Genomic DNA, 25013 nt, shown 5'->3' with positions numbered 1-25013 from the left:
CATCCACAAACTTTGACATTCATGTAGCTGGAGACATAGAACTCCTTCTGATAATCATCTCTACTTCAATTTAATCAATTAATGACACTTTTTTAGGTAATGTGCCCGGTGATCCCTCAATGAATTTTTTTCTTTGTCCCAGCATATAAAATATACAAAAATTCACTTTTCCAATTAAATGTAAATTTTCTATGAAAGAAAGACAAACAGAATCATTGTATTATTATCAGCAGTAGTCCACTGGGTTAGAGTAGGATTTTGATGGACCTTGAAACTAATCACTACTGTATCCCTAAGCCCTAATATGGTGCAAAGTATCCTTAATGTTCATATTAGTAACAGTGGAGTATAAAAATTAGATTTTGTTTGAAAGGCTCAAAAATGAATTTTCAATATAAATGATATTTTTGTAAAGTAACAACTGATGAAGTTCAGAATTACCGGCCCCTGATGATAGTTAAATCCATGTGCCACAGATGAATCATCGGAGTCATTGGCTCCATCATAACTGCCCCTATATGCCCAGTCACTCGGGTCAAGTGTCTTCATTCCAAGTGGCCCTCGGAGAACTTCATCAGCGATCAATAGAGCCTTCCATGCATGTGACACATCAAACAGCTCAGGAGCCTGAAGTGATGAACAATAGGTAGAGGTTAGGGGAAAGAAAAAGAAATACATAGATATATATCGATTGAATCTAAATAATATTTTTAAGTTTTGGTGGTGGTACGTGAAAATAAATTATGGCATGATGATTCTTAGCAACTTAAAATGTTCTTAATAATGGTTTGATATAAATATACATCAATAGTACTTCGTTTTTTTACTTTCCAATTTAATTTTTTTCTACCCCCTGGCCATATTTAAACTTGCATTGGCTTCTTTTCACTAATAAATCAGAGAATACGAATCAAACATTCAGTTTTGGCTCTAATCAACTGGAATATCATGAGAACTGTGTATTAGCATACTTCATACCCATAGAGAGTACTTGAAGAATTATAAATGTATAGAGAATTATTTTATTAGAACGGATTTAATTTTAAAAAAGAGTCCGTTAAGAGAACAGCGCGTTAGCATTTTTGTGGGCATTAATGTAGCAACCAAGTATTTATGGCCTCATAAGGAGTACACATGCCAATGTCATCAAGAATGTAGTGCTGAAATTTCCACTTAAAATCATTTCATCTCCACAGTATCTTTTCCTTGCCTCATTCATCCCACATAGTCCTTTATTATTTAAATTATTTTCATAAGAATTGAACTATAGTGGATTTAAAAAATATAAGTCAGACAACACACAGAGGAACGAAAATTTTAAACACCACATAAACTTTGACAAAGTTACAGATGATCGATCATATTAGTATTTTTATAAAGAGTGATATAATAATTATTTTAGCAGATGAAACAAATGCAATACTCAGTAACAATAAAAACTCATTGCTGGAGTAAAATGCAAGTAATTCCCTAGCTCCCTCTATTGGGAGTGTGGTTCCTTCAAAATGAGTTTAAAATACATTATGAAAAAAAACTGCACATAATTCAAGCAGAAAAAAAACCCTTGAATGGATATTTACATCAAAGATCATCTAAAAAAATGATAACAGCATCAACTTTCTGGGATTAATAATTGATAAATATTCAAACTGGAATGAATATATTCAGCATTTATGCAGTAAACTTTCCAAAATTTTGTACGCCCCAAGAAACCTAACAAAGACTGTAGATCAGGTTTTTTAATACAACGTACTTTAGTCATTTTCAATCTCTAGGGTGATATGGAATCATCTTTTGGGGTTTGGCTTCTGATGTTGACAAAGTTTTTATCATGAAAAGAAGAGTGATAAGATACACGGCCAAATTCCTAAAATAGAACCACATAGATCTCCAAGAAACTGCAGGGCATACCGCAACAGTAACTGTTGACGAAGTCATCCGCTAATATGCATTTCAATGCAACAATTTCAGAATGTGAAAATCATTCGCCTAGACCAGGAATTGAACCTGCATCCCTCGATATTTGGCTGAGTGTTTTAGCCAGTTGAGCAATCATAGTACCCTCTAAAACTCAGAAATTTGGGGGGCTTTCAATGAACAAGATGTTGGGAAAAAATGCCGTACGTACAATGTCACAGGCATTCGTAATCATGCGCGACATGCCACAGTCCAAGAGGTTAAAGCCAACTTTAAACACTCAGGCTGTTTTTACAAATTCCAAGAAATGGCAGGAGGTGCCACGACAGTAATTTTCAACGGAGTCACCCACTAATATGCATTTCAATGCAACAACTTCAGAGTGTAAAAATCATTAAAGTTACTTTTGCAGCATCTCCTGCAGTTTCTTTGAATTTGTCAAAGGTGTTTAAAAGTGTTTAAAAGTTGGCTTTAACCTCATGGACTGTGGCGTGTCACGCACCACTATGAATGCTTGTGGCATTGTACGTAAGGCATTTTTTCACATCTTGTTCATTTAAAGCCCCAAAATTTCTGAGTTTAAGAGGATACTTCGATAGCTTTACTGGCTAAAGCACTCTGCTGGACCTTGAGGGATCCGGGTTTGAATCTCCGTCAAGGCGAATGATTTTTACCTTCTGAAATTGTTTCATTCATATAGACCTCATTTCATAAATCTTGAAATCTTACCTCTGACAAGTTTGCACATGTATCATGCATGTAAGTCAAAGAAATCATGTGCCTATTTAAAAAAAAATTGAAAGTATCCATGATTATACCACAAGTTAAAGAAAGGAAGTGCACATGATACATCATTCCACATCTTTATTCAAAAAAGGGCCCCTTTTATACTGGTATAATAATTTATAATCATTTGCCAGTTGTCATCATTTAAGATGACACCTTGAGTCAGATGTTAAAATCTAGATTAAGATCGTTCGTAATCAGAATTGTTTTTATGATCTAGAGGAATGTTTTCCATCAACAAAAGACAAGCTGTATGCAATTTTATTTAAATCATTATTCAAATATTTTTGCATGATAATCAATTTTTCTTTGATTTCCAGAGTAAAGAAGCATTTTATGACAAATATAATGGTTGTTTGAGGGAACAATTACTAGTCAGTTTGAACAATAAAATAGAAAAACGGCAACACTCACAACAGCCATGGCAACAGAGAAATTGGGTCGCAGTTGATAGTCAGCCCATGGTTGGGATGCTCCAACTGAATCTTTATAGATGCAGCGACGGTTCACCAGCTTGGAGTTGATTGTGCTACCAAATTCTTCATCTTTCTTCCCAATCCAGAAATGCTTCTCAAAATTGTCTCTAATCTTTGACGCCCAGTCTTCAAATGTCCAAAACGTTCTAACACCTTAAAGCAACAATTAAACAATATTTTTTATACCAGGTTTAAATTACTAAAGCAGAACCTAATATATAATGAACAATGACATAATGGATGAGAAAATAGAGCATGTAGATTATTGTACACATTAAAGCGAAATCAACTCTCAGTTCCATAATTGGATCGCAGATTAATCCCTATTGACACAACTCAGAAAGGAGAGCTTGAATCATGAAATAAATGCACCACTCACCATCACAATCATCTGTCCTCTGGACACCATTGTGTGGATAGAGACCTCGCTTGTTCATCCCTGACAGCCATTGCACAACTGCAGCACTGAGCCCCACAAGTTCAATGGCACTGCCATCACGAGGAGTGGCTGGCTTTCCACGATTGCCAGCCTTTTCGCTTGAACCCATCTTGTCCATCCACGTGCCACAATTATGCTCATTGCCACCATACACAAACCCTGCAAAGGTTGGTAGGACTAGGTTTAATGGGTACCCTCACAGTGAAGATCATTTACCAACCTATCACACAACCTATACATAGAAGTAAAATTAATTTAAAGTAGCTAATAATGACCACTCTAGGGTGGATTATGAATGAAATGGATTAACTAATGCACATAGGTATTGAAGGTATTTGCAAATAACCATCAAATAATTTAGACAGCCCTCTTTAAAAACCTCAGACCTTACTTGGTAGCCCTGGTGGCGGCAGAGCAACGCCCTTGCCTGCTAACCCAGAGAGAGAGATTCAGTTCCTGCCATGGTGGGTTTTTTCTCCACCACCTAGGGCAGTGATTCTCAACCTTTCCATTATCTTTCATATTTCCTCCTAATAGAGTAGTTTAGTGACTCCAAATTGATGACCAATTACACAGAGCCCAGAATTTTCCATATTCAGCTAGCATGTCCGGTGCTTTTATTGAGGAGCTGCATTCATAGCATCAAAATTGTCCTTGGATCCCGGTTAAGTGGCCCATCCTAGGTTGAATGATCATGACTACCTCTTCCTGAATGCTCTTCTCTGATTAAAGCCAGGGATAAATTTTCCATTTCATCTTGCAGACCTTATTTCCTGAGGAAGTTCATCATTCAGCTCTCCACTGGTTTAGTGCAGTATTAATAAACATACATTTCACATCACCCACTGGCCACTGGGTAGAAAATTGTTTATCTTTGGTCTCTCTTAGCTATAAATATACTTTTTTGTCCCCTGATACCCCTGTATGACTGGGTGCCCAAACAATTACAATTCAAATTTCTCACTTTTGCAGAATGAAGAGACTTGTACTAATTGGATATATTGGGCAAGAGAATAAAATGACATGCTACTGCCAATTTCATTTCTCACAAAAGTACAGGGTTAAACTATAGCAATTATTCCTTCCATTTTTTCCAAAAAAATTTAGTAGTTCTTGAGGGATGCTATCTATTCTCATAGCCTTATTTATTTTCATTTCCTTTTAATGCATTTTCAGTTTTGCTATTGTGTACTCTTATACCTAAGCTAACCTCATCTACTTTCTTATTCTTTTTGTCAAAACTTGCTGACCAAACATTTTTTCCCTACAATTCTTCTATGTATCCTTTCCATCCCTCCTGAATTAATAGCTTCCCTGTGGTATTTCTGATATTGTGCCTGAACTTCCCCATTGAACTCACATTCCTGTGCAGCACCCTCATTTCACCCTTGATCTGTTAATTCCCCATATTCTTATATTGTCCTTTCCACAAGATTTATTTCACCCTTTTAATTTCTCACCATAGTTTATTATACAAGGGATTGTACTTTCTTCTTCCTAATTCTGCATTTACAATCTTCCATATCCTTCTCTTCCAAGCCATCTCTATTGTAATCCATGGCTTCTCTCCTATTTATGGTCCTTGTTGTTTCATTTTGATTTAACTATTGCATTTTTTAAAGATATTCCCATATTTCTTCTACTGTTCCCTTCCCTTATCCTCATCTAAAAATATTTGAATAGAGTCCTGGGATCCCTCCATTTTTACCCACTTTAAAGTTTCAACATTCCTTGTCCCACACTTCTTCCCTTTCTATTCTTTTGAATTTTATAATGTGTACATCCACTACATGTGCACAATAATGCCATCAAAATCTGCATCCACTCCTAGAAAACAGAGCATATTGATGACACTGCTTCTAAATCTACACTTAACAATGATTTAATGCTGCTGATTTCTATTATAACAAAGTACTGCCTATTAAAAAATCACAAAATAAATAATATAAATGATAATTTTATGATAATAATAAATATACAAACAAATTCCCATTTGCCCACCAAACCCTATTGTTGCCACCAACTGACACAAGACCAAATAATTCATAATTCAATAAGAACACTGCCACATTGATAGCAATCTTGCAGGACCAAGAATTATAATAGCAGAAGTATAAAACCTCACCTGTTTCCAGGTTGACACCAATTTCAATGTTGAACCCAAGGTCGGACATGTGGGCGTCTATTGTCCGGCCTGCCCCACGCTCCCGGAACTTGAGCCCTTGGAAGTGGACATTCAGGGCCTCCTGCATCACTTCACACAGGGGCATTTCCTACAATAAGCCAAATGAGAGATGGCCATCAGTGGGGACTCTTCTCTTGTTGCCATAATACTAGAGTTTGATTAAACATGTTTTAAGATCTTCTGACCCTGAGAGAGCTACACCTACATTGACTGGTTTACACTTAAAAAATCAAAATACACTGCAATAATCCAAGGGCCAATGTTCCCAAGGAATGATGCACTCATATACAAGAACAGAGGATCGATATTTTATTATAAAGAGAGTATACTATCAAATGGTAATTGATTATCAGGAGATAGGCACACAGAGTTTTGATTATATGTGTATAGAGAATTGAATGTCATTTGATGCAATTATCCCTTAAGGTAGTAGTGAATAAAAAAATAATTATTCTTCGTAGCATTTCATAATTAACAACTAAAAGAGTACTGAAAATAACTTCAAACTCATAGCAGGAAATATAAAATTAAACTTAGAGATAAAACTGAGAAATACACAATCTTGAAAGCACTCAAAAAGTAGGCATTATTATGAGTGATCAATTCAGTATTGGCTCTAAACAATTACATATTAACACAGCATCTTGGCTCTCTGCCAGGCATACTGACTACTGACTGTGCAAGGTGCTAGCCAATAGGTACTCTTTCTCAAAAGTTAGCCTTCAGCCTTCATGACGCATGCATCACTCCACTTAAAGGGAAACCCAAGTAAGCTGCAGCGCTAAAGCCTTTGCCGTCCCTCTTCACCTTGGCACTGCTAGAATCTGGGTCTGCAATGGGTGGAGAGTCATCTGTCGGGAATATCCTTGACACAACATCCTGCAAGATTGTCTCCCCACTCGGGACATCCTCCACATAATTGCGGATTGCATACAGCCACCACCAGACAGCATCACGGCAGTTGAAACGGGCATGAGTTCCCTTATCCAGCAGATTTGGTATCAGTCCATGCCTCAGGCAACTGGCATACCCAAGAATGTGATACCTATGCCAAGGGGAGAGGAGGAAATGGTCAAAAGATCTGAGCTGCCATCTTAAAAAAATATTTAAAATAGATAATCAAGAATTGACGAAAGTTCTGCCAGTTACCGAGGACTCATAATATGACATTTTTTTTTATAACATCGTATGAAGAGGTGTGAGAGCAAATCTCCTCTAATCTAAGCATGTACATGGCATTGATTTTCACTCAAAAGACCTAAAGAGGCAGCAAGTGACCGTAAAATTTACTTTTAATTAGCAGTAATTATGATTGGCAGGATAACCTAGTGAGTGAAGCTTTCAGCTACTGACTGGGGGGTCCCTAGTCACAACTCAGGGGATACACATTGACAACCACAACCTAAGTGATTTCCTGGTTAATTGAACTGCATGGGAAACTAAATGATGGCTCAAGGAAGAATATTGGCTGAAGAATGAATGAACAACTAAATGAGTGAACTCCATGCCTTAGGGCTCAGCTCAGAGTGAGCCCAAACCCTTAACTATTGAAGCCAACTTTGAGTTAATTACTATATTGAGGATAATGCTTATGAGTAGTAATTACATATAAAGTAATTTAAAGGCATCAAATAATAAATCTGAAAATCTGACTAGCGAAAGATCATTAAATGAGACATCCTCACCTTAGCCAAGAAACATGGCAAACAGTGTTGATAAATATAAGTTGCCATAATATTTTTAGAGGAGGCAACCAATGGCTTCAGAATATTTGGAAACAGTTAGAATTTGAAGCAGACATGATGAAGATACCCAGCATATTATTTACCATGAAAATATGTTCTTGTAAGGGAGTTGCTTGAGTAAAAATCAATATAGAAATAATCTACTGAACAATATCTTTCACAAAATAAAATTGCGGCATCAATGAAGAAAATTCTCTTGCATAGATAAATAAATATAATTTATAATTTATGGTGCAGGAGTTTTAAGTTCACTGAAAAACTGTGATGAAGCTGAAAGATTGGAGACTGACAAAATGGATATGAAGTAATTCCGAGTGCAAGAGAATGTGAATGGCCAAACCTTCTGTCCAATGTTTCGTTAGTTCAAAGTGCAACAGTAGGAAAACAAAAGTGAGTATGAGAGGCACCACACCTGGCATCCTCGTGACGTCCTGTTAGCAGCAGCAAGCCCCTCAGCGAGATAAATGTATCGCGTCCCCAGTTGCGCATGTATCCCGTCGAGAAGTGGGGAAGGCCTGCGGAGAGTGTTGCACATGCCTGCTCCTCCACCTCCTCTTCCTCCTTCCTCTCAGCCTCTGCCTCACTTGGAACTTTACGTGTTACCTTGCGCTTGGGGGGAAGTGGGGGAAAGATCCGTGGGGAGAGCGGGGGCAGAGGGGCTGACTTCACAAGTCCACAGCACTGCACCGAACCCATTCCCAGTCCACGGACAAATGTCGAGCCATCCTGTACAAATCTGGAAAGTAAGAAAGCCATGAAAGAGCTGATGATACTGCAAAAACAAATTATTTTCAAATCTTCACAATGCAGTAAGCATTGAAGGGTCCACAGCAATAAGGCACCAAAAAGATAACTTCCAATGGCACTCACCATAATCAGTGAGCACCACTCAAAAAGCAAATTTTAACCTATTAATTGTTTTAATAATGGGTTAAATACATTATATGGAATGTAATGTCTGCTATTGTGATAATTTTGGTTTTTGAGAGCTCTGTAGATCTCAGAATGAATTATTCTTCATTTATCCATCAAAAACTTTCCCCAAACCTCACAACATCTCCCATTCATTGACCACATTCATGAGATCAATCAACTACTTTGGAAGACTCTTTGGTAAAATATTTATCTGGAAGTAAAGAGCCCCTCATTCAGATCGCAAGGCAGGAGCTGCTAAAGAGAACATATGATGGGAAAGAAATGAACAATGGATGAATGGAAAATAGCAACATAAAATGTCAGATCATTTCTCAAAGGGGACAAACTAGAGGACCTGAAGATGGAAATGAAAAGGTTTAAGAATGAAATGTTACCAGTGTCAGATTTTATGATGACCAAACAATTGGGATTATTACAGCATTATTATTATTGGGATTACCACAGCAACTAACCCAGAATAAACAGGAGAATAAATCACCTTAAGCAAAAGTTACAGGGGAAAAAGTCAAGGGATACATGTAATATAGCATAAGCAAAGAAGAATTACAAGCTATAAAGGAAGTTATGAAATAAATTATGGGAGGGGAATGTAATATAAGATTTAATAATGAAAATGCAAAGGGAATGTTGAGGTCAGAGAGAGAAACAGACCCCCATGGTATTCTCAGGGAGGTAGATAGCTCTTATTCCTTATTTCCTCACCTTGACATAAGCGACCATGACCTTTTGAGGAGGCACCTATAGACAAATGTAAGAAGGGCATCAAAATAGCAAGGGACGAGGTAGCGGGGGATGTCCTTGAGGGGCACGACAGCCTCCTTCAGCCACTGGGCCAGCTCCTTGGTGCCCTCGTCCTTCTCTAGGCGCTGCCACACATAGTCTTTTTTCATTCAAACGTTGGGCCAAAGCAAATGGAATGAGAGACAGATTAATGAGTTGGCATTAAGAGCTGCTAACATTATTATGTGGCAAAGCCTAAACAGAGAGTTCTTCTGAACACTTGGCACTTCCTGCCTGCATAAAAACCTCGGCAGAAAATTAGATCTTATTTTCCATCCCTACGAAATCAAATTTTTATTTGGTTTATGAATATTAATATTTTTATAATATTTTTAAATGCAAGAGGAATAATATCATTAAATAATAATTAATAACTTTTTATATGGATGAAGAAAGCTTGTCCCAAGTTAATGGTCTCAGGCTCAACCTTGTGAGATCACATTTTCAGGAAAAGCGAAAAACTTTGTAGTTTTCACAAAAAAACTGTAATGTGATATGACAGGTTTCATCACATAGGAGGCATCTTTAGGTACAATTTTGCTACAGGGCATGGATATTTGTATATGTGGAATGCAAAGAAAGATAGGGTGCAAGGAAGAAAACTGGGAAGGGGTTGGTTCCAAGAGTATGGGGGGGTAGATGGGTGGGGGACAATGGAAAGGGGGATGGGTTCAGGCAAGAAGAATAGCTGGGTAGGAAAGGGGGGGAGAGTTGAAAATGGGGTCAATGGGCCTCAGGGCGGTGGGGAAGTGGGAGAATTAATATAGTGTATTTGAACAGAGTGAGTCAAAAAAATAGAATTAAGACCTATTCTCCAAAACATCTATTTAACTTTGAAATCAAGTGAAAACTGATACATTACCTGCACTTTTTGTGGGTATTTATATTTTTGAGTGGTTTTATTTTGAGCACCAATATACATAATTCCCCCTCCCCTCACATCCCTTCCCCTACTATATTCATAGAAAAAGAGTAATAATCACACACAAGTTGAAATCTGGGTCAAGTGAAACTGCTTTCATTAAATTATTTTTTTTAATTCACAAAGTAACAAAGTGAAAAGTTTGGTAGTATATGTGTATCTCGTTTGATTCATCTATCATTAGAATTTTTTGTTGTCACACTTATTATGGTGCATTACAAACAAAAATGACTATGGATGTATCATTAGAAAACCTTCAAATATGTCAAAAACAATAAATTATTAATACAAAGTCATCACTCTGCTAAATCTGATTCAAACACTTAATTGTGACTTGGAAAGTCTAAATGCACCTAAAAAACTAACATTGCACCAAGCTTAATATTTTATAAAACCTTGTATTTTTGGCCATAGGTTTCATTTCATAAAATTAAAAGTTTGGCAGATTTACCACATTGCTGCTCATAACTCTTCAATAAATGAACTGAATAATGAACAATGGGCAATGACATTTCTGCTGAAGAGAGAGAGAGTGAGTGTGTTATGGCCAAGAATGATGCTAGGATGTGATAAGCAGGCTTTAGCTGCAGAAAGAGGGTGCCTCTGCTCACCTATCATCCAGTTGCCATCCCTCATGTTCCCACACATAGGATGGCCAAGATCATTCTGGGGTCGAATTACACTCAGGAGAGAGATGAATCCTGAAAAAAAGGAGGCAATCAAAAACTCAGAGACAGGAAGTCTGGATGTGTTGGATATACCCACTCATGAAAATGGGTGAGGCCCAAAGACCAACCACAATATCTCAGAACCATGGCCATTTGAAAGTTGATCACCAAGAACCTTGACACATGAGTAGTTCAAAAGCCAATATAGGAAATACAAAATGTCAATACACAACATGAATACACATGATGAATAATTACTTTTTACTTCTTCATGTAATGTGACAGTTAATTGTGAATACTGTTTCCTTTAATCATATGATTCCTAAGGCAGCAAAATTCATTAGAGGTGATGATAGCTAGTATCTTTCAAAAGATATCACCAGTGAAATGAGCATGTCACCAATGCCCTCTGATTTAGCCATGTTTTTTATAAGTAATTAGGGTGACTGGTATATTATAAGGAGGGAGGCTGCAATTCATGCCACTCAATAACCATTGGCATACAATACTACAATGAAATCAGTGTTATGGCTCAAATTAAATCTGGTATCCCCATCCCTACTTGAGGTGCTTTGTGAAGAGCACTTTGAGCAAGAAAATTGTCTGTCGGATGGGACATATAGCTGCAGATCCGTCGGTGCCTTTCATTAAGAGTAGCCTAATGCCAACACTCCACCCTTCCTCCTTTCCTATCCATCCCTAATGGTGCAAATGATCTCAGTTGTTGGTCACTTCCTCTAACTCTACTGCTACTACAACTACTCAAATCAAAGCAAATCCACTCATTTACTTGAAGGTTGATTTTTAATTTAAAAATAATTATGGCTAATTAACACAACCTACTATTTTACCTAAGTAGTCAGTTCTTGTAGGTCAGAGCTGTTCATGGCCATAACTCAAAAAGTATTTGTGATATACATTACAATGTAAGAACTGCAAAATTACAAGAAGGATTTTAAAAGGTGGATCCAAGGAAATGGGCATTAACTCATTTAATAATTTTCCTCTATCACTGAAAGAAAAAGTTGATAGTTTTAAGGGAAACTTTAGGTAATATTAGCAAAAAGAGATGTTCAACTCTGAGAAATAATATTTAAAAACTAAGTAGTAGTACCTGCTGTAAATAGAAGTAGTTTATGACTTCTCATACATATATGGACGAGCCCTATATTATGTCCATTTCATGATCTTAGTCATATTGAATCCTAATCATCTCAAAAGAATAAATGTTATTATAATAATTTATTATGAAGAGCAATTCACAACAAAATACCATGTATAGAAAGTGTATATTCCATGGTACATCCATAGTGATGCAGATTCACTTTTGTGAAGAAAAGATACAGGGTCGCACCCAAAAGTGGTAGGACTGATTTTCTCTGGTGCGAACGGAGCGGTGGAGGGAGGTTTGCCTGGAAGGGTAAGGTGGATGGGGCTCTTAGCAACAGACCGACACCAACCTCAGTCGCCTGCGGGCCGTCGTTGAGTGAGGACACCGTTTTTAGTGAAGCAAGTTTTTTGTCCGCATCGAAAAACAAAATGAATCTGAATTTAGAGCAACGTTATTCCGTGAAGTTTTGTGCGAAACTCGGGAAGACGGCAACTGAGACCCTCGATATGATCAAGCAGGCTTATGGGGACACTACCTTAAGCCGTTCCACAGTATTTGAGTGGCACAAGAGGGTAGGGAGCTCGTTGAAGACGACCATCGCTCCGGATGGCCGTCGACGGCAAGAACCGACACGAATGTGGACAAAGTGAGGACACTGCTGAACACAGACCGACGCTTAACCAGTGAAGAAATTGCAGACCAGTTGGGTCTGTCTGTATCCAATGTCCAACGCATTATTTCACAGGATTTGGCCATGCGCAAGGTGTGTGCCAAGATGGTGCCGAAAATTCTGGCATGGCGCACTCGTCGTCAGACAGCTCCTGGCCAAATACGGCGTTGCCACGTTGCCGCACCCGCCCTATTCTCCCGATCTGGCACCACGGGACTTCTTATTCTTCCCCCTGATGAAAAGACAGCTCAAGGGACGACGTTTTGATTCGATGAAGGCCGTTCAAGAGGCTTCGACGAGGGTCATCAACAGCATCCCCAAAGAAAATTTCCAGCGGGCGTACGGGGAATGGGAGCAACGTTATACTAAGTGTGTAGCAGCTCAAGGAGCATACTTTGAAGATTATTAAGTCGATGTAAGTATATCGTCAATAAAATTCTTGTAAAAAAATCAGTCCTACCACTTTTGGGTGCGACCCTGTATACATTTACTATTTCCAGGTAATAGCGGTATATAACCATGGTAAATTTTCAAAGATGCTTACAATTGCATTACACACCTCTTCATTTAAATAATTACTCTCTTAGTTTAATCAACCATAAGAGGCTCAATTAGAGGGATCAGAAAATCTAATATTCATGGTATGTATCTGCATTGGAGTGAATAAGTGCATTGAAGCATGAACAAGTCTTTTCCAAGAATGCAGCTCTCTCTTTACCTTGCAATCCACAGTAAACCATGGGGCCAAAGTTGGGAATGTCGTAAGCTCCACCTCCCCACCCTTCATCCCTCTCCTCTTGATCACAGTGGTACAATGCACGGTTCAAATCAACCAGCTTCATCCTACTCACGACTGCCGTCAGTACTTTCGCACCCTCCCCACTCACATTCATCAGACTGCTCAGCTTGGCAAGCGAGTCCTGCACCTTCTGGTATAAGGACACTCTGTGATGGAGAGAAAACATGAGTACAAATAATGACAGATGAGTCAGAAAAGCTGAGTTCTACATGATTTAATTGTGCATGCATTCAATCTTAAATCAGAAATATTATTGCAAATGCAAAACTGACAAGATCTCTTTCAGATTGGGGAGGAATAGTGGAATTTTAAAAGTCCCTATTCAATATTTGCATTTTGGAAAAATTCAAGGAATTTTATTTTACTATTCCAATAAATGATAACTTACACATTAAACACTTTAATATCAAATTATTTAGAGGAAAATACATTTGCGTTTCCTGGTTAAAGAAAACCTCATATATATGTACAATTACTGGTACTATGCATGTACATGTGTATACCAATTGAGAGGAATACAAATATATGCATTGAGATTCAACATAAAGATATACTCTCCGATGAATGAGATTTGGGGCTGCAAGATTCATCTTATACATATTATTCACCAAATATAGTCAGAACTTATTGAAAGTTATTCACAAATGCTATGGGTACTTGGTAGCCATAGCATTTGTACAAGGAAGGTACATTGGTCTTGCAATAAGTCCTTAGAAAAATAGAAAAACAAGTTATTTTGGGTAGATTTTAAAATTATTTTTATTATAATCTCCTTTTATCTTGACGCACTTTTACCACAATATCTCCACCTGTTTTAAGCCATCCATAAAGTGGGAATTCGGAAGGTCCTCAAAATAGGCATCTGTATTGTCGATGACCTTGGTCAACGTAAATTGTTTTCCACTCAGGCATTTTTTCAAGTTTGGAAATGAAAAAAAGTCACTGGAGATTCAAACCCGAAGCCCTTGATGTCCGGCCGAGTGCTTTAGCCAGTTAAGCAACTAAGGTATCCTCTTACACTCAGAAATTTTGGGGGCATCAAAGGAGCAAGATGCTGGGACAAAATACCATACATGCAGCATCACAGGTATCTGTAATTATGCCTATTGTGCCAGAGTCCACAAGATTAAAGCCAAACTTTAATCACTACCTTTGACAAAATTAAAGAAACCGCAGGAGCTCCGCAAGAGTAACTTTTAATTGAGTCATTCACTAATGCACTTTCGCAGTGTAAGAGAACACCTTGGTAGTTTATCTGGATAAAGCACTCAGCCAGACATTGAGGGATCTGGGTTTGAATCCCAGTCAAGGCAAATGATTTTTACACTTTGAAAATTGTTGCATTTTAATGCACATTAGCAGATAACTCCATTAAAAGTCACTGTCACCACATTTCCTGCAGTTTCTTTGAATTTGTCACTGGGGATCAAATGTGTTGAATACAGTGAATGCTGCAATGATTCAAACTTTAATTCCATTATTTTCACCATCAGAACTTCACAGGCATGAACCCGTGCATTGCCTAGATGGAATTTTTTGAGAATCAATTTAGATAATCCCAAAAAACTGTAGCCATAACCCTGTAAGCTGTTTTAATCACCTTCACCTTCTTTGGAGCCAGATCGCCTGAAGAAACCCACCGTTTTGACTATTTCTTTGTCTCTGGCACGCAGTTATATATTTATCCATGTCTCATCAACAGTTATGTATCAATGCAAAAACTCATCAGAATTGGGACAGAAAAGTGCCAAGCCAGCTTCCAAATTGACTAAATAATTGCATTTATTTTCCATTGAGGACAAATGTGGTACCCATCTTGCTGAGATTTTTTTCACACCCAATTTTTTGGCAAAATTGAAAACAATATACCTTTTGTTTCAACTATTCTGCAAACTTTGAATTGCCAATCACTAAAAACCATATCATGAATTTAATCAATCATTTTGGAGGAAGTCACTTCAACTGGATGTCCTGAAAATTATTATTTGTGGATGTACAGACACATTTAAACCCAATTATAAACAGTCGCAACCATAGGAGCAGATGTACAATGAACTTCGTCCAACTTGGTTTTGATCTATTTCAGTGCTAATTCTTTTGAATAGAAGTGTTTAATCACTTAATGAAACTCATTTTTTTCCATTTTTCTAAATAAGCATAAATTTGTTGCTTCAATGGACTACAAAAATGATGCTGCTGGAACTTAAACATCAGTCTAGTGAGAGATGAGGCCGACTGAATTTTCCGATACCACAAGTGCCATCACTTAGATAATCCAAGAACTTATTGAAGGGCCCATGTAGTATTAGAAGCCTTGGAAGTTTAATTGGCAGTAGAGAGATTCAAGTCCAGGATCCACATTCTAAATTTTTGGAACTTGACTATTATTTAAAGAACTTCAATGCTTGAATCCACGAACATTCTCCCAGCATTGCATAAACATCACACCAACCTGATGGCAACCACAGAGCCTGGCTGGAAGTGTTGGGTGAAGTCCACAGTCGTCATCCCACCCTCACGCACACCTTCACGCTCCTTGAGGAACTTGGATTCACGGAGTGGGATGTCCTCCTGAATATCTACCTCATAGTCACACAGACCACCTATCCATGACGGGTCTTTCTTAAAGGCCTCGTAGTGTTGGAATCTTGAGCCTCCTGATCTGAAAAAAAGAAATGAGAACAGGTCATTTACAAAGTTCACAGTCTTCTTCACCACAATAGGGTGCTGGCCGAAGACTAGCAATATTCAAATAAATGAGTGTTTAAAAACCTTTTTATCTTCCTCTCTCTTACCCACTTACCTACGAGGGTCATCCGGAAAGTAGTACCCGTTCGTGAAATAAAGACACAAAAGTAAATATTAACAAACATAAAAAATTTTATTTGAAAGAGGATACTTTAAACTACTTCTCAACATAATCTCCAAGCAAATTAAGGCATTTGTCATAACGTGTGACAAGTTTCTGTATTCCTGCTGCATAGTCCTTCGCCGCCAGCTCATTGAGATACGCGAGGGACCCATCTTGCACAAATTTTTGCATAATGCAGATGGTGTTTAACAATTTCATGAACAATTGTTCGAGAAACATTGGGAAAATGCTCACAGATGTCATCAATTGTGACGCGCCGATCGTTCCTCACGAATTCGTCAACTGAGCTCACCAGTTGGTCTGTAATGACAGACGGTCTCCCCGAACGCTCATCGTCGTGTGTGTTCCCCCTCCCCATGTTGAAGTTGCGACACCACCGCCGAACAGACGGCTCGTCCATTACATTGTCTCCATACACCTCCTTTAATTGGCGATGAATATCACATGGGCGAACGTTTCTTGCATTGAGGAATTTAATCACTGCCCTCACTTCACAACTGGCGGCGTTCTCAATTTTTTTAAACATTGTAAACAATCACAGAAACAACACAGGCAATGCTAGCGTCACGCAACTTGGCTCAGAGAAGGCAGACAAGCCACTGAAGCTATCTGACCTCGTCCAGCGGCTACTCGCGTTGTCAGCACTTCATGCGGCATGAACGGGTACTACTTTCCGGATGACCCTCGTAATATTCTGCCTTCTATAATGGCCTTCAGTATCCCACCCACCATCTGAGTATCCCCACAACTTACTTTTTCAAATTCATCCATCAATTTCCACTATTCTCCCATCAAATCTAAATATTAAGTCCTCTTAACTGTTCAACTTATTTTGTCAATTTTTTCCCTGTGCCAACATCTCAAAATCTTCTAACCTTCACCCAAATCCTCTTGATTAAAAAACAAAGTTTTGAATACACATGGCTGGCACCACTATCCTACATATTGAAGTCTAAACAATACTCTGCCTTTACTTAGTAAATTAATTTTATAACTAACAATTTAGTTCCTTCAAAACACGTTGTTACAAACTATTGCATCTAACTAATCATGCACACAAGCAGATGAAGCACTCTTTTTTTAAGAGGTTTAGGGCTTCTTAAAAACATCCAAAACATTTATTCCCAGGACTACTCTTGAGCTCTAATTACACCAAATGAAGCTCTCAAGCAACCATACATTATTGGATCCAAAATTCTTGAATGTATGCTGAAGATCCATGTTCAATAAACATTTGTATGCCTTAGCAAAAACTGCAACAGCAGCTTGCAGTTTATAAAAATTTGGAAATGCATTAAAATCAATTAACTATTTAGTTTAAGAAAAAATATTTTTGATAAGTTTTCATAAGTATGATTCCTTATTGGCAAAATATTCATACTTTTCACTTTTTTATACATGTATCCTGAGTGTGAACTGAGGGCATAATTTAAAGAATCAAAATTTCATAACAAAAACCTTTCTAAACTATTGGCATGTCCAGGGGTAAGGGATGAAGTTGAAAACAAGTTACCCAATTGGTTTTACATTTACAAGAGGGGAATTTTCGTATCTGCATGAAGTAATGTCTTAATGTAGTGGTTAATGGATTAATCTAGTGGTTATTGTAGCCACATGCTAACACAAGGATATCCCCAGTCTCAAAGTCTTCACTGGGGCATGGATTCCACATGAAATTCAGCAATACCCCGAAACCTAAATGACTAGTGAAGTTCCATCAAGTTCCCAAGGATTCTCATGCCAAGAAAGGAGTCATCAGAGGGAAAAAATGCAGTCAGATTACTTTTGCCATTTTCTGCAAAATATGCATTATTTTTTGGAGACTTGGAAATGTTGGTACCCTAGTGAGCTAAAGAGGAAAAATATTTTCAGGGTCACTGGTAGCTGTATTACCATAAGAAATTCTAAGTAATGCATTTGGCTACAAAACTTGTATTATCTTTTTGCCAAAATCTGCCTTTTCGTGTGAGCCATTCCCAATTTTGCTCCCCCATGCCTCATCCTGACACACCACAGGAGAGAATAATGTTCTCTGTGACCCTCCCTGGTTTCTGTACTCATGTGTTTAGCATATAAATATTTAGAACCAGGAACACTTTTTTTGTTTACCTCTATTCCAGTATCAGGGATATATGGCTCTCTTTTATTCCTCTGGGGAAAGTTTATCAACATTTAAACAGGCCAAGTATTTGTGAAATGCAATAATTACCACCAAGAAGTAATCATGAATTGCAATGAGCAGTAGATGTGAAATTATGAAAGTGACTCTTAAAAAACTCCAGAATAAAGCACTCACTTGCTTGACTTGTGCACTACGGCCGCTTCGAGTATGACTCTGTCCACTGTGCCCTCGACCCTGAGTGGAGCGAGGCGCGAGGCATCCCTCATGCAAGTGGCATCCTTTGAGAAGGCACTGTGTGCAATGAGGACCACAGAGCGATGCGTTCTGGGACAGTGCCGTGTCACAGCTACCACATCTGGATCCACTTGATCCACATAAACCTGTGGAGGAGAATGTGAGAGCGCGGCCCATGCTAGTCAGAAAGGTGCCATTTGACTTTTATTCCATTAAGCACACAGGAATCAATCACTTCTACATGAGGAACCTCTCATTGGGATTTTCATAGCAGTTAGTTAGCTCAATGTCAGATAAATTACTTTTTTGGTGAATATTGTTTAACAGATTTCCTACAATGCATTGAGCATATACATATTTGCAAAAACTCGAGATTTCATTTTGCCAACTGAGAACAGCTGACTGAAGGGTTTGTATTTGTCACTCTTGTATATGTTACAGATGGTGACCTTTTTTGGCCATATTTAAATAGATATTAAAAAAGTGTCATTTTATTTCTCGCTGGTGGTTAGATGTCATCTTCACACAGAACTGAGATGATGAGCCTTTTCCTTAAAAAATAGATTAAAGGTTGTTTTCATTGATTACTTCCTAAGTTAAACAAGGATAATTTCAGTATAACCCAATTTTTGCCAAAATTTTAGCCTCATCAACGAGCATCTTGATGCCTGGATTTTACAAGATATGCTCTGTGGTGGCTGAAGTCACCTACACCTGTAATACCTTGCTTCAAGTGCTCTTTTGTGCCCCCTCAACCTTATTTTAATTGGACATTTGGTTTGTCAAATGTCAATTGAGCCACAGGTAAAATGAATCTCTTTAATGCTCATCTTCCTCTCTTGCGAATTAGCAACTTTCACAGACAGCAGCAGAGCTCTATTTTTCTGGCTCAATATACAAACTCCTGACTGTTTTCATCATTTATAATTCATTACTACTGAATAGCAAATAAATTTTATTAACTTTAATGCGAGATGACACCAAATATGAACTCTATTTCCGAGTAAATGTATGAACTTGATTTTAGATGCTCTTATGATGTTCACATGCTCTAAGATAATTTTTAATGATTTCACACTCACATATATAAACTCATGGCAATTATGTTTATTTAAAATTTACAAGATTTCATAAAAACTACTTTACCTGATTAAATCCTGATTTTCCAAGTTCAAAATGAAGCTTATTGAGAGCTCTCTTAGCCACAATTATCCCAGAGTGAATATTAACAAACTGGGAACTTGTTATCTGCACACCATCAAACCACTCAGAATACTGCCGTGCTTCATTTACCACGTGGATCTGAAAGTAAGTGATGTCATACATAAGTATTCCAGTGGCAATATTTTAGCATGGATCACATTTTAACCGATTCACTAAAATTTGCACCCTTTATTTTATAAAAGGTAACAGGCCCAGATTAATAATAAAATGGGTAAAATAACTTTACATACTTCACACTTTCAGGCTTCACTTAGTGGAATTGTTCGACATCCATATCAAAAGAGTCAGTAATTTTCCACAGACTTTGTCTTTGTGAGACTTTGTTTAACACAAAAGTCTGCGGAAAATTACAAACTCTTTGAATGTGGAAAAAAACTTTGATTACTATTATTTAAGTTAATTGAATTGTAGCTCTAGATTGTAAATACATATATGTATAATGAAGCATTCATTATCAATTATTTACTCTAAAAAAACATTCTGAATGACAGATGTTTGGAGGTATAAGGGTAGATGTCAAAATAATTGGGGTGAGAAGATGGTTAGGCATGGATTACTGGCTGAAGCTTAAGCATCCTTTGTACTCAAACCTAACTATGTAAATGAATACAAAGACCTAAATGCATATGAGATGAGCCAAACTGTACTTGAAGAAAACGTCCTTACTAAATCCACTAATTTCAAACAAGGAATGATACTACTTTAAGACTTGTAATTTTACTGATGCCACTTATGCTTTAACCATATAATGTAATTTACGCACCTATGTTGTGGTAGTTAATAATGCAAACATAAAAAGCTTTCCCATTATTACCAAATATTCACTTTGATTATTATGACTTAAATCGTAAGTTAAGGTTCTAAGGGAACTATCATTAGGAAAATATCATTAATTTCTATCATAATTATATTGGTGATCTTGTTTTTACCATCATTTGTAAGATGACCATTGTTATAATGCATTAATGTATTGAAATTTACATATATTATCCTCTTTAATCTACCATATCACAATGAATGTGATAGTATATTACTGTTATATGTGTTAATTATTTTGATTTGCTTTATGTTTGGTTATAAAAAACCTCATGGGCCAATAAATTATCAATACTTGTACCCTCTTTATTAGTGAATTTAAAACAATTGCAAATTGCACAAAATATATAACTATTTTTTGCTTTCACTGCCATATATGAGCTTTTATAATATTGTTATAATTATTATTACCACCATAGGAGCACATAGACACTGCTCATTAGTTATCCTAGTTTCATATTCACAAGCCCTACTTAAATACATTCTCAAGTACATATTTTGTCTTTAGGACCACCTGTAATTGGTGATTAGAAACTGCCTGCACACATATCATAAATGTATGTAGAGATCATTAATTGATCCTTTTCCATAGATTTAACGCTAAGAAATTAGCATTCTGGCAGTAGGTTCAACTCTCTGTGCTCACTAGTCATCCCTTGAGTAGTCTCAACAGCTGATTAGCATACCACCCCAACTCACATGGTGAGGAACAATTTCATCATAACCACGATTGGAACCAGAGGCACATGAAGCTGATGCAACAAGTGCAGCTGAAGGTAGGAGGTCATAGGGTGATCGCATCTCCACAGGGCTGGGGTTGTCATGGGTGACATCAAGGAAGAGGGCATGAGCAATGGCTGGCATCAATGGTCGGGTCATCGAGAGTGAGAAGGCTCCAACTGGCTCACCACCATATCGATAGACAAGCCGGCCAAGCTCGTGGGGATCCCATGCAGACATCGCCTCTAAGGGGGAGAGGAATGAAAGGTGACCATCACAACAGAATGATTTTCTATTAATGCAGGGGGGGTCTGAATTGTAATACCAAATTAAAAACAGAGACACCTAAAGTGTGATCATGAATAAATTAATGTAAATCATAAAATACACCAGTCAGTCCTAAAATATTTAAATATATTAGTCCCATGGGAATCTAATATAACTCTCATGCAAATACATTATAATGTCATTATCCCTAATATTTCACTTGTACAACCGATGTACCCAGTCTTGCATTAATTTCTTTCAGGCTCAACTTTGTGGAAGTTCATGTTTATTAAAAGAACAGTCGAAATATAAATTGTGTTCTTCATTTAATGAATGTACCTGTCGTCTAGTACACAAGTAGCCATTTTCTCAATGGCTCAGGAATGTTCAATTTATGAGTGGCATTTTTTTCACTCTGCCCAAAGGAATGGACTGGATTACTTGGCCAAAATGCAACTGGATTTCCAAACAAAATATAAACAAAATTTTGAATGAGGCATATGTTAGGGTACTTATGGGCAGCCAGATATATGTAATTTCCAGAAATCCCTGCTCTGATACACTATCATGCTTGTTTTACCTTATTTTAAATGTATTCCTCAAGAGTAGAGCATTGGCTACTACCTGCAGAGTCTTGGGAATCTAAATCTAGATGAAGCCTATGGACCATCCCATCTCAAGCCCAAGCAGTGGAATTTTCTAACTACAAGCTCAGTGGAAACTGAATGATAGCACAGCAAAAGAAACCAGCACATCTACCCAGATGGTGTAATTTTTACATGACATAGGGATAATTTCACAGGATATTTACATCTGCCTCTCAAAACCAACCTTCAGGTTGAGATCTGTGCATACAGAACTAAAACCTGGGTTTTAAAACTGAATACTGAACCAATATCAAATGAACCTTGTTGATATATGCATCATAATCAAAAAGGTACCAATTCATTCTTGTGCTTTATTCTCTAGGACTTAGAACTAAAACCATTTTAAGTATGCATTCATATTTCTATTACAGTTTCAATCTTTTCATATGGTTCACTTAAAATGGCTACTGAAAGGGCAAAATATCCACAAACAATAAGAACAGGAATCCTCAGTTGCAGTCACAATTTGCATTAAATAGGTATATTAATTCTATATTTTCTCTTGTCACTCTCTTTACACCTGCTGACCTTAAGTCCTTATAATTCTCTTGCACCTTGGCCTGGCCTCCAAAGCCTGTATCCATCTTTTCCCATTTCCCTTCCTTCGCTCTATATCGTCATGATTGTAATCACTGTCAATCATGGTGTACAAGACCTTTGACACAAGACATAGTATTGGCAATAGGCACTGGTAAAAGACCAAAACATATATTTACAAAAGTACATTTAGGGTAGATAATTGGCAGCTCACTTTCTAAAAGTCATTCTCCTTCTTCACAGTTTTAGATGATGTAGTAGCTCTACCATAGGAGCAATTAACATCTTAAACTGAATGTTTGCTTCCATCATTATTAATTCTAGATATAGGTCTCATTTGAAGGGTGCTTTGCACAGTTCATTTCCTATTTCTTTGTGGTTCACCAATGTGTTCTAATAGCTGAAGGCAAATATAAACAAAGCCGTTATGAAATAAAGGTCAAATATTTGGTATCTCATTGATAAAGATGACATAATGTACATTTGTCGTTGCCTTAAGTTTATAATTTATGGATATAAATAAGGAATTGCTTTTATCAAGACTTTAGAAGGAAGAAACAAAAAATAAAAATTTCACCCTACATACATATTAAAACTCCTTTAAGATTGACAAAATAATTCAGGTAGAATATTTGCTTCTATGGTCATTTAAATTGCATCCATATCCATGATTTAATTAAAATATAACCAATAATCTGACACATTAGAAAAGGCTAAAATGCCAGGGCCAAATATTGAAAACATACAATTGCAACGTATCAGTCATGACTTGATCCCAGGTGAATGAGTATTTTAATGCCTCCATTTGGTAATTTTACTGCTCACTTCATTATTTTGCCAGCTCTGTGGTCAATACAAAAAAAATCTTTACTAAAAGAAAATACCTACCTCGAATAAGAGAGGTGATGCCGAGCCTGTTCACAAAAATATTGTCCTTTTGGTCTGAGTTGGTGAATAACTCTGCCACAACGTAGAGGTCTGGTCTTATTCTCCTTGCAGCATCAAGTAGGTACTGGAGGATAATGAGAAATAAGCATCCAGTGACCATATATCCAAAAAAGAATATTTCAGCTTCATTACAGAAAATCTGCTCTTTTTTAATGTCCTCATATTCCCAGAATTCCCACAACTCACCATCACAAATTAGAAGTTCATTGTGAAGTAGCTAGAAGTTTAATTACATATAAATTTATAATTACCAGTTAAAGAAGTGTTGTCATGACACTTAATAAAATAAGGAATTAGGGGAGGGGGACACTTAATAAAATAAGGAGGGGAGGGGAGAATAATTTTGAACAGGGTAAACTCTTTTAGGAAAACAATGTCAGGAATTAGGATCTCTTGCGTATGGAGACTTGTGGACATATTAAGGACACTCTGTTGATAAATATCAAAAGAGATGTTAGCAATTGACACTATATTAGTTAAGGAAACTCATTCTGCCAGATTCCACAAAAGCACTCATACTTGAAGACTGAGGATATGAAACCATATTTGCTGTCTTTGACAAATGAACATAATTTAATAAATAAATTTATTTTTAATTTAAAAATGAATAGAGTGGTCAGGAAGTTTTCAGAGCTCAATTCAAAAAGCCAAAAACAATATGCTGATTTATTTGGTCAATGGATCTATGAAAGCAAGACAGAGCAGGAATTTCTGCTCACATTTCAAAAACTACAAGTCAAAAGTATATAGATACATAGAAAAGACCAATATTTCTTAGTCATGTTGACAAAATCTAAATTCAAAGTGAAAACACAATGATTGTGATTACTTATAAAAAGAAAAATAAGAATATGATGTCATAGAACAAGCATGAACTAGGCCAGGGACAGTGTGCGATACATTAAAAGAATATATAAAAGCTTTGCTGTCATAGACTATTAAAATTCTGAAAGCTATACTTACATATGTACCATTCAATGTTATAATGTTTGGACAAGAAATAATGACAATGAATCATTTATATCATCAGCTTCTCACCAGTGCTAAAAAAGCAACTCTTAAGTATAAATGTCACCAGGTCCATTTGGTGAAATGTAATTTAGGCATTCTAAATTAGAACTTTCAATTTAAAAAAAACCATAAACTTGTTAATATTCAATAAAGGTAATGGCCGGTACATGAAGCAGTTGAA

The 25013-nt window shown here is 37.0% G+C and overlaps 1 protein-coding gene across 3 annotated transcripts in view; it reads right to left on the bottom strand.

The window, feature by feature from the left end:
• Nucleotides 1–25013, bottom strand: part of LOC139690803 (glycogen debranching enzyme) — a 54239-nt gene that overhangs the window by 4882 nt on the left and 24344 nt on the right. For all 3 annotated transcript variants that reach the window (XM_071588379.1, XM_071588380.1, XM_071588381.1), the window contains exons 12-25: nucleotides 23762–23885; nucleotides 21402–21667; nucleotides 19809–19964; nucleotides 18603–18808; nucleotides 15887–16096; nucleotides 13354–13580; nucleotides 10798–10887; nucleotides 9187–9364; nucleotides 7961–8284; nucleotides 6611–6848; nucleotides 5744–5891; nucleotides 3559–3777; nucleotides 3118–3332; nucleotides 442–627 (exon numbers count right to left, since the gene is read on the bottom strand). In XM_071588379.1, the coding sequence (XP_071444480.1) occupies nucleotides 442–627; nucleotides 3118–3332; nucleotides 3559–3777; nucleotides 5744–5891; nucleotides 6611–6848; nucleotides 7961–8284; nucleotides 9187–9364; nucleotides 10798–10887; nucleotides 13354–13580; nucleotides 15887–16096; nucleotides 18603–18808; nucleotides 19809–19964; nucleotides 21402–21667; nucleotides 23762–23885 (2787 nt within the window). The remainder of the gene's footprint in view (nucleotides 1–441; nucleotides 628–3117; nucleotides 3333–3558; nucleotides 3778–5743; nucleotides 5892–6610; nucleotides 6849–7960; nucleotides 8285–9186; nucleotides 9365–10797; nucleotides 10888–13353; nucleotides 13581–15886; nucleotides 16097–18602; nucleotides 18809–19808; nucleotides 19965–21401; nucleotides 21668–23761; nucleotides 23886–25013) is intronic.

The sequence above is a fragment of the Hetaerina americana genome, unplaced genomic scaffold, assembly GCF_022747635.1.
Source record: "Hetaerina americana unplaced genomic scaffold, ioHetAmer1.1.p SCAF_3, whole genome shotgun sequence".
NCBI lineage: Eukaryota > Metazoa > Arthropoda > Insecta > Odonata > Calopterygidae > Hetaerina > Hetaerina americana.
The sequence above is the reverse complement of the archived record's forward strand: the minus strand, read 5'-3'. Positions and strand labels throughout refer to the sequence as shown.